The sequence below is a fragment of the Tasmannia lanceolata genome, unplaced genomic scaffold (genome assembly GCF_043159265.1).
Source record: "Tasmannia lanceolata isolate RefF3 unplaced genomic scaffold, GAP_Taslan_0.1 ptg000015l, whole genome shotgun sequence".
Classification (NCBI taxonomy): Eukaryota; Viridiplantae; Streptophyta; class Magnoliopsida; order Canellales; family Winteraceae; genus Tasmannia; species Tasmannia lanceolata.
This window is the reverse complement of record NW_027518692.1, coordinates 20625001-20641960: the sequence shown is the minus strand read 5'-3', so window position 1 is coordinate 20641960 and position 16960 is coordinate 20625001. Positions and strand designations below refer to the sequence as shown.

The 16960-nt window shown below is 36.9% G+C and overlaps 2 protein-coding genes across 2 annotated transcripts in view; both read left to right on the top strand.

Moving 5' to 3' along the window:
* Nucleotides 1-1574: 1574 nt before the first annotated feature.
* LOC143845853 (protein transport protein Sec61 subunit beta-like) lies at nt 1575-6353 on the top strand. Its single transcript, XM_077354258.1, has 2 exons — nt 1575-1732; nt 5929-6353. The coding sequence occupies exon 2, from the start codon at nt 5941-5943 to the stop codon at nt 6193-6195; it is 255 nt and encodes an 84-aa protein (XP_077210373.1). The 5' UTR covers nt 1575-1732; nt 5929-5940; the 3' UTR covers nt 6196-6353.
* A 3474-nt stretch (nt 6354-9827) lies between these two features.
* LOC143891836 (protein neprosin-like) overlaps nt 9828-16960 on the top strand; it is a 14600-nt gene continuing 7467 nt past the window's right edge. Inside the window, exons 1-3 of the mRNA XM_077396345.1 lie at nt 9828-10031; nt 10121-10237; nt 14752-14952. Of these exons, the coding sequence (XP_077252460.1) occupies nt 9861-10031; nt 10121-10237; nt 14752-14952 (489 nt within the window). The 5' untranslated portion in view covers nt 9828-9860. The remainder of the gene's footprint in view (nt 10032-10120; nt 10238-14751; nt 14953-16960) is intronic.

Genomic DNA, 16960 nt, shown 5'->3' with positions numbered 1-16960 from the left:
GGACACCCTATCTATGTGAGGACCAGTCAAATGAATGGTTTGGATCACCCAAACAATGTGGGGCCCCACTGTATTTTAAGCTAGTGTGTAGGTAACTTACCTACACAAGTGTGTAGGAAATGTTTTCTCATATATATATATATATATATATATATATATATATATATATATTTCAACAAATGAATATTATGAGCCAAGGTTTTTCACCAGTTTTGGTATTCCTAGAGATTGTATTTTGGCAGAAGATCATTTGGAAAGGTACTAATTGAAAACATACATTTAGGATTTGGTTTGGACACTTTCTAAAGGGAAATGATTTCAGCGCTCAAATGTTTTGATAAACATGCAGTTCACTAGTTTGTCTTGTAGTATTTAAAGGTTTTAAGAGCTTTTTGAGAATTGTAATATCCTCTGACATCCCTTTAAGTACTACACGACAAACAAGTGGAGCGCATGTTTATCAAAACACTTGAGCGCATAAATCATTTCTCCTTTCTAAAATTGGTTTTTCTAGTCTAAACAACTAGTCGATCATCGCTCAGGTAGGTTGACTGACTAATTCTACCACCAACCAATAGATTTTGCACTCGATCAATGGATTTTTACTATACCATTTTACACTTAATAAACCTATTTTAGATTAAATTGGATGTTCTACAATTTTCATTTACAAATTTTTCTTTTGATGGGAATTTTTTGTTTTTTGCAATTTTGTAATTTTCATTACGAAATTTGCTTCCAATGGTATTTTACACTATTTTAAAGCCATGCTCGTTTTGGGCTTTGAGAACCGATTGTGAGTCGAAACTGATTATTGGACTCAAATTTACATGTAGGCCCGTTTGTTTTGGAGTTTGAGAATCAATTTTGATTCCAAAATTAAGTTAATACTCCAAATTGCGTTTTATCTTAAATCCAATAATTAGTTTTGGAAAATCAATTCTCAAAATTGAAAACCAACAACCTAAACCATAATTTTGAGTCCAGTAATCAGTTTAGGACTCTCACTCGATTCTCTAAATCCAAAATAAAGCTGGCCTAGAGGAGTTTTCTAGGTATTCATAGGGTCAATTAAAATGGCTCGATATTTGGATTTGGAACTGAGTTCTGAGTACAAAATGAATAGATCAGCCAGCTCATGCTGAGGGAGACAGAGAGGGAAGGGGGTACTTCCTACTGCAGGGGAGAGGTTGAGGAGCCAAGAGGGTGAAGGAAACTGCCACATCTGTGGATTTCCAATTACTTATTTCCACAGCTTATTTGGAAATCTGATTTTTTCAATTGTCAGTCGCTGATTTGGAAATTCAAGGATCTGATCCGGATCCAAATGGCAACGCAAAAAGGGCTGCAAATGTGAGAATTCCAAATCAAAATATTCTCGGCATCGTAACGGGCCCTAATTTCTTTGATCATTTTTCTCAAAAAATAAAAATAAAATAAATTTAATTAACGTATTAAAAAGGCAAATAAAAAGAAAGGAAAAGAAGGGAGTCGTGTTTGACCGTGAGAGGAGCTTAGTCATGTCATCATATGTGGCGAGCATACGGAATAAACGAAGTTAGAAATGACTCTTGGACGGAAACGGATACAAAGGGGGTGGAAAAGAGAAGAAAGGGGGTGTGAATATTATTTCCTAACCCTTATATAAATTCGTGTACGTTCCTCCCTGTCTTTAACAAAGACGAGAGGAATCCAGATCTGTTGAAGCCAAAGGGATTTCTGAGCCGATCAGGTTAGGGTTCGTTCTTATGTAATTTGTTGGATCCATATTGTTTTTTTTTCTTTGTTTTTTCAATATTAGGGTTAGGGTTTTGTTGGTTGTGTTTAAGCATGAAGAAATAGATTTAGAGATCGTGAATTTATGAGGCAAAACTCAGATCTGGACTTATTTTGGAGTATAATTTTTTAGATTGAATTTCATATTTAAATTACGCCCTTTCTGCTGCATCTTGTTGGCTGATTTAACAAGATTTGAACACATATTTTTTCTTATTTGATTTGATGCGTTTTTGGGGTATTTTGAGGTTTTTTTTTTTTTTTTACAGAATTTTGAGTTTTGAGGTGTTTTTTTTAATGATCTTGAATTTTGATGTATTTTTTTTTATACAGATTTTGAGGTTTTTATTAACAGAATCTTGAATTTTGAAATTTTTTACAGATCTTGAATTTTGAGGTAATTTTTGTACAGAATTTTTTATAATTATCTGATCTTGTCTTGTTTTCGATCGTGCTCTTTTCTCTAATAATATCTATAAAGCTTCCACCAATGCTAACCTTTTTCTTTAATTTTGCCCAGATTTTGTGTTTGTGCCTTCTTTATTTGTTCCAATTTGCACAAACCATACATGGATTTGTGTTGCATGTTTTGCAATTGAAAGCCTGATAGCCTCTATCATGTTTCTATCCAATATCGTAATTTATACCTGGGTTTTTCTTGCATGTTGATGAATGATGTTTCCATGTTTTAGCAGGCACGTTGGTGCAATAGATGGTATGGACATCTTGTATTTTTCATATTTTCGTGGACTTAAATTTTCATTTTGTGGGTGTTTTCGTGTCTGAAGATCATACTTGATTTTCTTAATTTTCTCTACAGAAAACCCAGCTTAAATAATGAATATTTGATCCCATGGTGGAATGTTCTTGGGTGTTCCAGATTGTTTATTTCATTTTCGAAAGTTCAGAATTATAGTTGTGAATTTGTGTGTGTTTAGGGATGAATAAATTACTTTTCTCATATATGTTTGTGATTGATTTCCAAGGTTTTAACAATGGTTTCTACAAGAAGTTGTGATTCAGTTCTGGGGTTATTTGCACGTTCATATCTTGAACATGCAAATAACTGAATTTTTTGAACAAATGGCTGAGGAGTGCCTAATTATGTACTGCTGAATTCATGTTCATATCTTGCAGATTTATGGTTTAAAACCTCAAAATGTATCATACATAATGTATTCATCGTATGTTTGCACATATGATGTTGTGTGATGTTTATTTCACACATAAAAATAATGTTCGAGATTTATTTTTAAATCAGAACTCGTAAATTCTCTGCATGTGGCGATTTGAGAAGTTTAGATCTCACTTTTAGGTTGGTCCTTTCTGTATGTGAACTGCTTTTAGTTTCATATGAAAAGAGGCTTGATTTTCTGCACATTGATTTTCATTGCTTTCATTGGGATGAAATCAGTCCTTGGACTGTCTTGTACCAGTTACAACTGTTGTTACTGAACTCTTAGAGCCAACGCTTCAGAATTCTTAGCTACTTTAGTTCTCCCATGTACAAAATGTTTTTCTAAAGGTTATTTTTGCTGTTCATTTAGCAAGTAATCCACTGTATAAGTCCCTGGTGTAGCCATTACTCAATCTTTTATTTTGTCATATTTGACATTAATGCTTTGCTTGTGTGCATGTTTGTCATGCTGATTTTTATTTTCAAAATTCCATGAAAGAATGCTAAATTTTGCCTGGAGTGGGTTTTCATATAGTATTAAACCCTCAAGATTCTGACTGCTCTTAAGCGATCTCAAGTGCTCCTCTATACTCCTACTTTTATGGAAAAAAAAACCAATGTTGTATGTGTCCTTTGTCTGCCCCTTAGACCCTCACAATGTTCCCTGATTGCAACAAGATGTTGGAAATGTTCATGATTCAAATACATGTAGCTGAAATTTCTTGAGCTAGATATGCACATGTTACCTTCTCATTGTTTCTTACCATGCATGTGCTTGCTTTCAATGATCTAGTTCTTTATTTATAATGGCCTTTCCTTATCTTATGAAGGATAAGTAGGGATAAGATGGTTTGGGCCCAAAACTAATACTAGGTACTTTATTTACATGGCCATGCGGGAAACAAATAATTGGTAAGTTCTTTTTGTGAGAGACTTCTGATCTTACATGTTCTTTTCATCAACGTTTTTTGTGATGGAAAAACGTATCTGTCCATGCAATTTGACCCAAAACATTCATCGATTCTTTGGAAAATAGTTTATCCTCAGGTATTGCCTTTTTTTTTAAAAAAATTTTGGTGAAATTTGAGGACTTGTGAAATTCTGAAATTTCTAGATCTTGGCGTGGTGAAATGTGGATTGTTAAACCTCCGGTTACTTATTTGTTTCTGCCTTGATTGGGGATGCACACTATGTTAAACGAAATTACTTGCGTTCCTTGTAATGCATAAGTCGAAATAGGATTTCCAAAATTTTAAACAGCACCAAATAGTTTGGATTTGTCGACTATAATAGATGTGACTTTTTCATTGGACCTTTAATTTAGTGAAAATAATAGGTGGTTCTTATTTTTATTTTTTTTGGAATGATGATGGTCAATTTATTAATGTGAAGGAGACGAATCCCGAGGACCGAGATGGTCAATACAAAGAAAAATCAAGAGCAAAAAAAGAATACATAGATAATAAATGCCTCGAGGGGAAGGAAATCCAACATCTCTAGACCCTCCCTCTCGACACCTGCCTGACTAATCTATATGCCTCGTTGTTCGCCGATCTTCTCACATGCTTGCGAGCGATGACAACTATTGACATTCGATCATGAATCTTATCAAACCAATGTGCGAATCTCCATGGATGAGGGTGACTCCCCTTCAACCACCTGATGACATTGAGTGAATCTCCCTCTATTATCAGCCTTTCCAAGATGTTGCTCTCCATGATCCTCATACCTTGGAGAGCTGCTCTCAACAATAATGGGCGGTTCTATTTCTGGCAGCTTGCTATGGGTGCCCAAAACCCGGATGTCTTTGGTTTGCGATTGATGAACCGCCATCATCATCGGTGTTTTGGTCTGGTTTTTTGGGTACCAAAACTCTTCTCCCATTTTCGTCATAACAAGAAGACGGCCCAAAAAAGGGGGATAGCAATCTCCTCTTTTTGGGAAACCCCCCATCATAGAATTTGATATTTTCACCCAACTCATACAATTAAAAACAAAGGGAAAATGAATCTTAAGCTGTATCTTGTTTGGGTGTTATCAGAATTGACTAAATTTTTTAATAAAAATATGGGCTCCTGATCTTTGTATTTGTCACCCTACTATAACCAGAATAACAGCAACACGTGAGAATAGGAGATAAGGATGTGTACTACTATTTCTAGACTTTTAGGTGTTTCCATCTTAGATACTTCGTATCCGTGTCGAAACTCGGCCGCGAATCTGCCCATCAATCATGATTATAGGTACTTTCTATTTTAGCCGTGTCCCCGTTTCTAAATTTTGGGTGTTTGCCGTGTCCGACACTGGACACTCTGCGCCCGTGTCAACACGCGACAGTTATGTTTGTGTCCACAAATCATAGCAAATCTTGATTCTCCCAAGAATGCATCCACAAACCTTCACCTTTGTCTCCTTAGAAGGAATCCAAGAGAGTTCCCGAGGAAGAAAAATTTGAATGTCCATTTACTCATTGAGGCGATACCTTATGAAACTACATTAGAATAACTTATATGAGTCGGGCTAACACTAGATCAGATTTTTCCCACAGTACAATGGGGGTAGCTGAATCATATGACAGAATCGCGTACTTAACTACAATTATAATATTCTTCAGAGTACGACCGACATGACGCCGTTTTTTTTCCTGACATTTACCGATATGATGCCATATGCTTGTTGTATAGTATCCTATTTTTGGCATGCTATTGTTGGTTATCCTGCACTGTATGTATCGTCCAAGAGTTCCATTTGTCTGATAAGTGTCATGATAGCTGTAATACTATTTGTTTCCCTTTGGGAGTTTGACAATTACTTAATCCAAACTTTGCATGAAATTGCCCAAAATATTCTTTCATTGACCTTCATGTAGTTCAATTGAAATGGCATGTCAATTTTATTTGACATATTTTTGCATAATATCTCTGCTATTGGTATTTAACTTCATGGAACCACATTCCCCCTATAATCTCATACAGATCTGAAGAAAAATGGTGGCGAACAGTGGAGCACCAGCCAGGGGCAGCGCGGCAGCAGTTGCAAGCATGCGGAGGAGGAGGACCGGCGGTGGTGGGGCTGCCACAGGAGGAGGGGGAGTGGACACCATGCTCCAGTTCTACACGGATGAGAAGACGGGTCTCAAGATAACTCCCAACACTGTCCTCGTCATGAGCATTGGGTTTATAGCCTTTGTAGCCATTCTGCATGTTGTCGGTAAGTTGTATTTTGTTCAGAGGTCCCAGTAGTAGAGTTCATTACAGAAACTGAATGAATAAGCCCCATAAATCGGGATTCTCTTTATTATGGGATGGCAGAGACTCTTACCAAACTCTTATAGTTTTACTGCGTTCTGAAATAGAACCAAAATGTTATTCATTTATATAGGGAGTCTTTTAAGCGCTAAGGAGTCTTTTAAGCGGGTTTACTTTACCTCCTTCGTCTCCCGGCAAATGATGGTTGTGGTTATTTTCCTTTTTTCTTGTTTATCAGTAGAAATATCCTTTTCTTGTTTTTTGGTAGAAACCAGTGATTTTAGGATGCTTCAAACTCTCAGATTGATGAACCATGAGATTATCTCCGTAAATTTCACCTATTAAGAGTGTGCTTAAAGCCAAGCAAAGGATGGGTCCTTGCAGTAGATTATCTTTTTCCTTCCCAAAAAAAAAAAGAAGACGTCATCTTACAAAATGAATTTTCCTGTTTTTATTCAAAAACTTTTGACTGGATGATCGAGGAAATATTGCCCAAACAAGGAGAGGTATATTGTATTCTCTGTTTGATTGCACAAAAGCTCATCTTTTGTTGGGGGTTGTACTCAAGGTTTTAAATTTCAGTTTCAGAGGTAATTTCAGTCCTATCCGAAACTGAAATTTTAGTCGAAGTCTCAAAATTTCGGCCGAAATTCCGGGGCTGAAATTTCGGGCGAAATTTCAGAAATTTGGGTGAAATTATGTAAAGGAATAAAAAAATAATATTTTATCTTAAATATTTCCGAAATTTCGACTGAAATTTAATGTCGGCAATTTCAGTTTGGGCACGTTTCGGTTTCGGTCCTCACCGAATCCATTTCGGCCGAAATTTAAAACCTTGGTAACTTTTTAACGATAGTACCCCCATTGACTTCGGCTTGACTAATGACTAAATCAGCTTCGCTGAAACCCTTATTGTGACTAGCATTTGATAAACCAGTTTTAAAATGGGATAAGATGCTTGATAAGGCATAAGTTTGCGGCCTTGTGCGTGCAACATAATTACATATCTCTACCCAGGCTGTGTAAAATGGAAAGATTAAGACTGATTAGTTACTTGTGGGGCGGTTTCATCTGTTGACCCGCTTTTACCTTGATCAGGGGTAAACCTTGTCCGTTAGGACTACCCTAAGCCTGATTAATCTACCTTAATGGGGGGTTAATCTGAAGAAAGAAACATAATTTTGTGAGAATTTGAAATAAACAGAAAGAAAAGGGATGGAGTTATACCTTCAATAGAGGGAGAGATAGGCGTGGTGGTGACTCCCTTGTGCCTTAGTGTGTTCAAGAGGATTTTAAATCATTATACAATCTTGGAAAATAATTTTTACACACCGAAAGGAGGTTGAATGTTGGTTCAAGGGCTTTGCATAGAACTCAAAATTGGGACTCCTTATGATAGAGTTGAGTTGGGTCTAAGAGAAATTTGGGTTTTCTTTGGCTTTGGCTCGAGGGCCCATGCATAGAACTCAAAGTTGGGGCTCCTTATGATAGAGTTTAGTTGGGTCTAAAAGAAATTTGGGCTTCCGGGAAAAATGAAAATATTTCTGATATTGGTAGGGAGATGATAAATTCGCATTCCCTGTAGGATAATTCGCACCCGTTATAACGGGAATTTTGGCAGACTTTAATGCTTTTTGACGTCAAATCACGTTGAAAGGAGTGTGAATTATCCAACAGGGGTGCGAATTTATCATCACCCTAAAATTATTTTTCTTTTGAAAAATGGTTTATTTTGGTCAATAAAGTGGGCATTTTGGGAAATCAACTCCTTGTCCATCAAGTTTTGAGCAAAATAAAATTATCACTGGAGCTATCACATTGTCTAGGAGAGAACTACACTAACAGTGGAGGCCACGAGAGAGAGCTGCTGTGGAAACCGGTTGTATAACTGAGAGTGGAACTGAACAAATCCCTACATGCCATGGCACAGGGAGGGGTAGTTGTGCCACTTAACGACACCACGAAAAAGAGTCTTCCGATAAAGCCAAGCAGTTTTTTTTGTTAACTTGTGAATGGGTTATTTTTTGTTGGTTTCATTTCTTTATTCGATAGATGAAATATGGAATCATAAGAGAGATTTCAATAAATGACATCTATTCACTCTTATATCAATACCAAACATTCGAGCTAGTGGAGGCCACTAATAGATGGTCGCTTCTTTCATAAATCTAGTGGATTCAGGAGATAATGTGGCTCTTATTGGCTGAGTTGCAGGCTAACCCATTTAGTCAGGGGCAGAGCTAAGAATTTACACTTGGGGGGCCGACTAATTTACACTCTGCCTGCATTGGTCATTGGGAGGGCCGCTTACTATTACCGGCGTTCAAGAACACCGATGAATGTATTTCTGCCTTTTAGCGGCATCCGTGAACGCCGGTAAAACCCTTTTTGTTATCGTGGTAAAAGGGATTTTGCAAGTCATTGAGCGTGGGGGGAGGGGGAAGCACCCCTACGGTACATGTGGGTCCGCCCCTACATTTAGTGAGCTCTTCACAAAAGCACTTGAGATTCTCACATTATGGGAAACTCAGTAATTATCCCTCTCTCTTGTTCTTGTGAAGCGAAAGTGAAGATACCATGGTGAACTACTATATATTTGATTCTTTATCAAGTTTATTTCGTACTCGGTGCGTTCGTTTCAGTGATCCCAAATGGTATTGTAAACTTGTCATCGCGTACTTATTTTTTTCAGTTTTAAGTATGGGCCCTGAGAAAAAGATGGGAATGAAAAGACATAAAACTATAACAAAAAAATTATAATTGGCTTGAGAGGGATAGTGGAGATTAGGTTAGAATCTAGTTTTACATACTCAGGTTCCCAACTTGGTTACCATAGGGGGATGACAAATATGAAGCTCAATGTGAATTAAATTTGGGTAATTTAATTGGAGATTATTTCAGTTAAATTACCTTTTACTTTTTTGAAAAGGGTTGAGATTAAAAACATATTTTTAGTGAGATTAATCTCAGTCTTTCTTAAAAAAGGCTGATTTAGGTGAACAACCTCATTTAATTGAGTGCAAATGATATGCAAAAGTTGATTACTTATTACAAAAAAGGCTAAGATATCGGCATACTTTTTAGAAAAAAAACCTTGATCACTCTTTTCATTCTAGAAATACTCGAGTAAGAATAAAAGGCAAAATTAACTGATATTCGCAGGCCCTTTCTTTTGATTTTGCACCCCTCTAAACTTTCTTTGTTAATTTGCAGTAAAATACTTAATCGGGGGGGGGGGGGGGGGGGGGGGGTGCATCAGAATCTTATTGATCTTTTCATTATTAAACCAGAGAGAAAGAGAGGATAAATGCAATATTTTCTTTCTTAAATTAACCGGAGAAAGACAGGTTGAAACCACCAAAAGAGATTTTCTTTCTAAAATTGTTCTTCTTATCCTTGTCTTACATGTCTATGAACCAATCCTTTTTACATATATAATCTGAAAAACAAGAAACTAGGGAGACATGAACTTCCTGGTTTTTTTCTTGCAGTGTTTTGATAGGTTTTGACACTTTTCTGTGTGTTGTATGTTCCTCTCTTTTTTGTTCTTTTGTTTAGCTTCTTGGGTTTTATTTTCTTGTCTGATTTTTTTTTTTTTCTGTTTGTGCCCCTTGGGCTGATTGTAGAAAAGGTTGGTGATTTGAGCTTTTGAGATATCCATGGAAAAAAGGTTTGGTTGCACTGGGTTCTGGTACAGTTTACCTGTGTTGCTGGTTATTTCTCATGCATCTAGTCATGGAGTTGGTGAGGGAAGGTTTTTATGGAGGAATGATATGGAATTGGAGAGACATTTGAAAAGAATCAACAAGCCTGCAGTAAAGACCATTAAGGTATAGTGTAAAAAAACACCATATTATAATGGGACGTACAATTCACATAAGATTATCATCCTTAATAGATTTCTCTTGCTTTACTGTAGAGTACAGATGGAGACTTTATTGACTGTGTGGATATGTATAAGCAGCCAGCTTTTGATCATCCTTCCATGCGGAATCATACAATCCAGGTTTCTGCTATGTTATTTTTTTTTTTTCATGTCTTCATGTTGAAAGACACATGACTATGATTTTGTTGCACTCTTTATTTCCTTTTGGTTGGGCCCAAAAGCTCCTTTTAATGGTGAATTCATCTTGACAAATCCTCAGTGTAAATCCATTCTTCAGCATTAACTATTTCCCAAGGAACTTGTTGATCTTTTATATACGCGCCCAAAAGCTCCTTTTCTTTTAGTTTTTTATATGCTATGAGAGAATCACATAGTGCTTGATTTTGTATCTTTTGCATGGTGGTGAATTTGGAAAAATGGTTAATTTCAAGCATATTTTAAAATTTCAATGGAAAAATGTGGGCACTATGGGCGCATTTGGATTGCCGGAATCCTGAATAAGAATTAATGGCGTCTGATTCTGTCTCTACCGATTCCGGCGTTTGGTTTTGCTTTGTTGGCGTAAACGGAAATCCCATGGGGGTAAAAGGCAAAATTTTAGGCGGATTTTGCTACTGCCCAAAGAGGTAGTACTCTCTCTTTCTCTCTTTCTCTCTCTCTCTCTCTCTCTCTCTCTCTCTCTCTCTCTCTCTCTCTCTCCGGTGAATGATTCTCAACTTCCATAAATCAAAGTCATTGTAAATTCAAGATGAAGAAATCGTGAGGATAGCATTTCTCTTTGGACATTCCCTAACCCTAGTTGATATCTCTCTCAATTGCTAACACTAGTTGATTTCTCTCTCAAACAATTTCCTTCTGGTCCTTCATCTTCGGACAATCCCTGACCTTAGCTGATTCCTTTGATGAACCCTAATGAGTATCCAAACATTGGAATGGGAATATAAATTCTCTTTACGGGAGGAATTGGAATATGAATGAAATGTGATGTCTATTTCGATTTCTGATTATGGCAGTGCGTTTTTATTGCAGGAATAGGGAATTGGTATCGTTATCACATTCCAATCCAATTCCAATTCCATTTGTAAACGGGATAACGTTTCCAGTTCTAGGGTTGTGTAAGCACTAGAATTAATCTATGGAATCCATCGTGATTATGATTCTAGCATTTTGTACCCGTCCAGACCAACATTGGAATTGATCGAATCAAATTTTCAATAAATATTTCATAATATTTTAAGAAGACTTTTTTTTATTAAAATTTAAAACAATATATATTACTAAGATATTGACACCATAGAAATGTCATTGCTAAGATAGCAATAAAAAAATAATATTTCTGGTCGCCAATCCCTAAAACAGACTATGTAATGTACTTTATCTGCTGGGTGACGTGACGGGCAGGCATTTTACCAGAGGTTTCTATTGTATCAATCTACCCTTGTGTGATTCCTGTTGAAGCATAGACTCTGGGGGTGGGTGCAGGGCGGACGATTTCAAAAAAGTGTTGATATAATTCGAAGAAGCAAAGGACAAGTTCACGGCAATCAAATAAGAAAAAAATAAGTACATATTTTTCACATTTATAAGATTAAACAAAAGGATTCGCAAATAGAAGCGCTAATGCCACGACCAGTCCGTAAATTGTTAAAGCTTCCATAAGAACAAATACTTACTATTTATACTGGGGCGAATGGGTATCTTGATCCGTTAGATATTGGACAGGTAAAGAAATTTCTCGTTCAGCTACGTAACCACTTAAAAACAAACAAACCTCAATTCCAAGAAATCATATCTTCTACCAAGACATTCACCGAACAAGCAGAAGCCCTTTTGAAGGAAGCTATTCCGGAACAGATGGAACTGTTTATACTTCAGGAACAAACATAAAGAAATTGATGAACCGACGGTTGCGGAGAATAGGTGCAACGGGGAATCATTGGAATAACGAGAGGGTACGTAGGGAACATGGCTGACCAAGCTCCTTTTTCTAACGATTGAAAAAAGAAATCGGCCGGTTAAGTGGAAGTGCCTACACCCCATCCCGTCTGGGGAATGAGATGATTCACTTTGAGTACAAGAGGAAAGGAATCATTGAGAAGTGTTTTCCGTTCGAATCATTCAAAATATCTTTCTTGGCATAGCAATCTACAAAAATAGATGGATCGATTTGTTTCTTTATTGGCTTGGCCTCGCCCTGTGTCATAAAAGGGAATGGCTCGGCTAGGTGGGATAGCCGAACCAGAAAAAATCAACAAAAGTAAAATAGATAAATAAAGATAAATGAGTTGAAAAAGAAAAAAAAAAGAAAAGGAAAAGGGAATATTTTATAATCGTTAAAGAAGAAACAACAAAAGTTATTAAGAGAAATAAAGGACGTAGCTACCAAGCTGACATCCAACTAAAATATAATATGTAAAAAAACTATAATACCCTCCAAAATAGCTAAGATATTTGAAAAAAATGATTCCATGCCAATCTAAATCCAAAAACTGAATGCTTGGAGTTCTCAAAGTCACCTAATTCAGCTACTTTCTTTTCAATTTCCAACTCAAAAATCAGATCCATTATAGTAATTTCACTCTAATAGCAATTTAAAGGCCAAACCAATAATTAGGCATTAAAATTGCCTTATGCATCAACAACATGCTCGATAATCACATTTTTCATGACTAGTGGTATTTTGGTCATTTTTTCACGACTAAGAGGTATTCCACCTAGTTTTATCTGATTGGCGTATTTTTATCATTTTTATGTCATGGGGGTATTTTAGTTATTTTCCATGACTAAGGGTATTTTGGTTATCTTTCATGACTCAGTGGTATTCTAGTCATTTTTACATCATGGGGTTATTTTAGTCATTTTCTATGACTCAGGGGTATTTTTCTAATTTTGACCCGATATATGAGTATTTAAGTTATTTTCCATAACTCAAGGGCAGTCTGATAATTTTTACCCGCTATGGGGGTATTTTGATTACTTTATAGCATAATATTATTTTTGGCATTTTCCACGACCCAAGTTATTCTTCTAATTTTTACCCGATGTATGGTATTTTGGTCAGTTTTATTCAATTTATGTCCTTGAGGTATTTTAGTAATTTTTATGGCTAATGGGTATTCTGGTCAGTTTTATTCGATTTAACATATTTTGTTAATCGCGATATCATGTGGGTATTTTAGTCATTTTCCACGCCTTTAGTATATTTTGGTCATTTTAACTCTTATAGGTCGGATACAGATTTATAAGTAACCTCTCTCGAAAGGAATTTATAAATAAATTTTTTTATACTAACTTTAATAATTTGGAATTAATGTGGATTCGACCAAGTGCCTTAGCGAGGAGATTTAATTCTATTTTTTACTCTCCATTCTAGGAATCAGAATGCCACCCCTTGGGTGGGAAACAAAAATCGCTAAATATTTCCTTGTTTTTTTCCAATCGGAGTTAAGTATCATTTCCCATTCCATTTTGCAAATGAAACCAGACGCCGGAATCGCCTAAATTGGATTCAGATACCGATACTGATTCTCAATTCCAGCAATCCAAACACACCCTATGAGTATTTTCATTTTGAAAGTGAGGGTAGCCTGGTAATTTGCCTAGGTTTAGATCAATTTGGAGTGTTTCCTTACATATTTCCCACCGAATGATCGAAAACTGCATCCTAATCTAGAGATGGTATTTTTGTGTTGCGGTTATGTTCTTTAACCTTTCTTGGCAGCGCTTCTCCACCTTTTTGGCTATGAAGAATGAAAAAAAATAAAAAATTGAGAATGATGTTCTTCAATGCTGACCTATTCCACTTGTTTTATTTATTTCCAACTCGTGAGCGGAAATTTGCAGTGATTTGCAACGAGTTCTTGGGGCAAAGTAGTCACTCCAAACAATTCTCTTTCGCCTGCTTCCTACAGTGTAAAAAACCAAGAATGAGAAACATTGAAGAATTGGTGCCTGGTTTTCAAGCACTTTTAGTCCCATTGTTCTAGAACCAGATAATTCTTTTGACACAAAAGATACCATTTTCTGAAATATAAAGGGAAAGACGGACTTCGCAACACTGGAACATCTACTCCTCAAATAGTGAAACCAAACTTCACACTAGCCCAAGATCAACAACCAAAGTAGGAGACCAAACACCCTACCCAATAAAGAAAGAAAAACGAAACCTTCAAAACGTAGGGAAAATGGGGCAAGTTGGCACTTTGTTTCAAATCACAAGCTTTCATACAATGGAGATTCAATGGAGGTCTTCCTGGTTGAGAATCTCTGCAAAAAATCCCACTAAATTAATAGAAGTAAATGGAGTTGGAAAGTGGAGAATTAATAGCTTAGGTAAGTTGTACTGGATATGGAAAAAATGAAGACTTAATGGCTTAGGGAAGTGGTGGTGGGTTTAGAGTTTATGAAGGGAAAATATGGAGCAAACATGTGTGACTCACACATGTGCAAGCTAGGCCAACAAAATGACCAAAATGCCCTTGGGAATGAAATTACAATTTGTCCTACTACATCTCTCAGAAATAAAAATAAAAATAAAAGTACACTAAACAAAACGAGTTTCTAAAATTACACTTTAAATTTAACAAAATAGTTTTTTCCCCTCATTCTATTTCAATTAAATTCATTTGCATTTCAAAAGAACAAGAGGTATTTTTCTTGTACAGATCAAACCCAGCTCATTTCCAAATGGGATGAAAGAGGAGAGTTCTCACTTCCAAATTTCACAGCCATGGCACAAGAAGGGAAGTTGCCCTGAGGGAACAATCCCCATTAGAAGGACTCAAAAGCAAGATCTACTCAGAGCTAGCTCCCTAACAAGTTATGGTAAAAAATATGCTGCATACCAACCTAATTTTGCTCATGAGGTAAGTACTTGTTTTCATTATTTATTGAAGGGTTAAGATAAAAAATAGGATAATAAATTTTGTCACCAATTATGATATATATATATGAGAAAACGGTTCCTACACATATGTGTAGAGAGTTCTCTACACACTAGCTTAAAATATAGTGGGGGCCCACATTGTTTGGGTGATCCAAGCCATCCATTTTAAAGGCCCTCACATAGATAGGGTGTCTACAAAAAATCAGATCCATAGGATCATCCCAACCCTACGATTTGTGGAGGTAAAATTGATGTCTTTAAACCTTCACAAATTAGTTCATTTTTTGCCTCCAAAGTTCGAATGGTTAGGATGATCCTATGGATCTGATTTTTTGTGGACACCCTATCTATGAGAGGGCCTTAAAAATGAATGGTTTGGATCACCCAAATAATGTGGCCCCCACTGTATTTTAAGCTAGTGTGTAGATAACTTATCTACACATGTGTGTAGGAACCGTTTTCCCTATATATATATATATAGGGAAAACTGTTTGTGAGCTCGAGCTCATATAGCTTATATAAGCTCGAGTGCCACAAACACATGAGTCCCACATTTTTTTGTGGTGATCCGGACCATTCATTTGCAGGGCCCCATCTTAGATAGGGTGTGTACCAAAAATCAGGCTCAATGGATCATCCTAACCTCTCCAAAAGTGGAGGGCAAAATGGGCAGATTTGTCGACAAATATTGTTTGTCCATTTTCCCTCCACTTTTGGATGGGTTAGGATGATCCTATGGACTTGATTTTTGGTACACACCCTATCTATGTAAAGGCCTTTCAAAGGAATGCTTTGGATCACCCCAAAAAATGTGGGACCCATGTGTTTGTGGCACTCGAGCTCATATAAGCCATATGAGCTTGAGCTCACAAACAATTTTCCCAATATATATATATATATTAGGAAAAGGATTGTACGCTCGAGTGCACCAAGCTTATGGTACGCTCGAGTGCCCAATCACATGTGGCCCCACTTTGCTAGGATGATCCAAAGCATTCATTTGAAAGGCCCTTACATAGATGGGATGTGTACCAAAAATCAGCTCCATAGGATCATCCTAACCCATCCATTTGTGGAAGTAAAAATGGACAGACACTGTTTGTCCACAAATCTGCCCATTTTTGTGCTCCACTTTTGGAGGGGTTAGGATGATTCAATGGAGCTGATTTTTGGTACACACCCTATCTATGATAGGGCCTTGCAAATGAATGCTTTGGATCACCACAAAAAATGTGGGACCCATGTGATTGGGCACTCGAGCGTACCATAAGCTTGGTACGCTCGAGCGTACAATCCTTTTCCTGTATATATATATATATATATAGAGGAAAATGATTGTGAGCTTGAACCTCATATAGCTTATATGAGCTTGAGGGCCCAAACACATGTGGGCCCACATTTTTAGGATGATCCAAAGCATTCATTTGAAAGGCCCTTACATAGATAGGGTGTGTACAAAAAATCGGCTCCATAGGATCATCATAACCCATCCAAAAGTGGAGGGCAAAATGGACATACACCGTTTGCCACAAATCTGCCCATTTTGCCCTCCGCTTTTGGAGGGGATAGAATGATCCAATGGAGCTGGTTTTTGGTACACACCCTATCTATGATAGGGCCTTGCAAATGAATGGTTTGGATCACCACAAAAAATTTGGGACCCATGTGTTTGGGCCCTCAAGCTCATATAAGCTATATGAGCTTCAAGCTCACAATCATTTTCCTCTTATATATATATATATATGTGTGTGTGTGTGTGTGTGTGTGTGTGTGTGTGTGTGAGGAATAAGATTGTGCGGTCGACCGCACCTAAGATTAGGTGCAGTCTAGGGCCCAAACACATAGGTCCCACATTTTTTGTGCTGATCAAAACCATTCTTTTGCAAGGCCCCATTATAAATAGGGTGTGTACAAAAAATCAGGTCCATTGGATCATCCTAACCCCTTCAAAAATGGAGGGAAAAAATGGGCAGATTTGTGGCAAACGG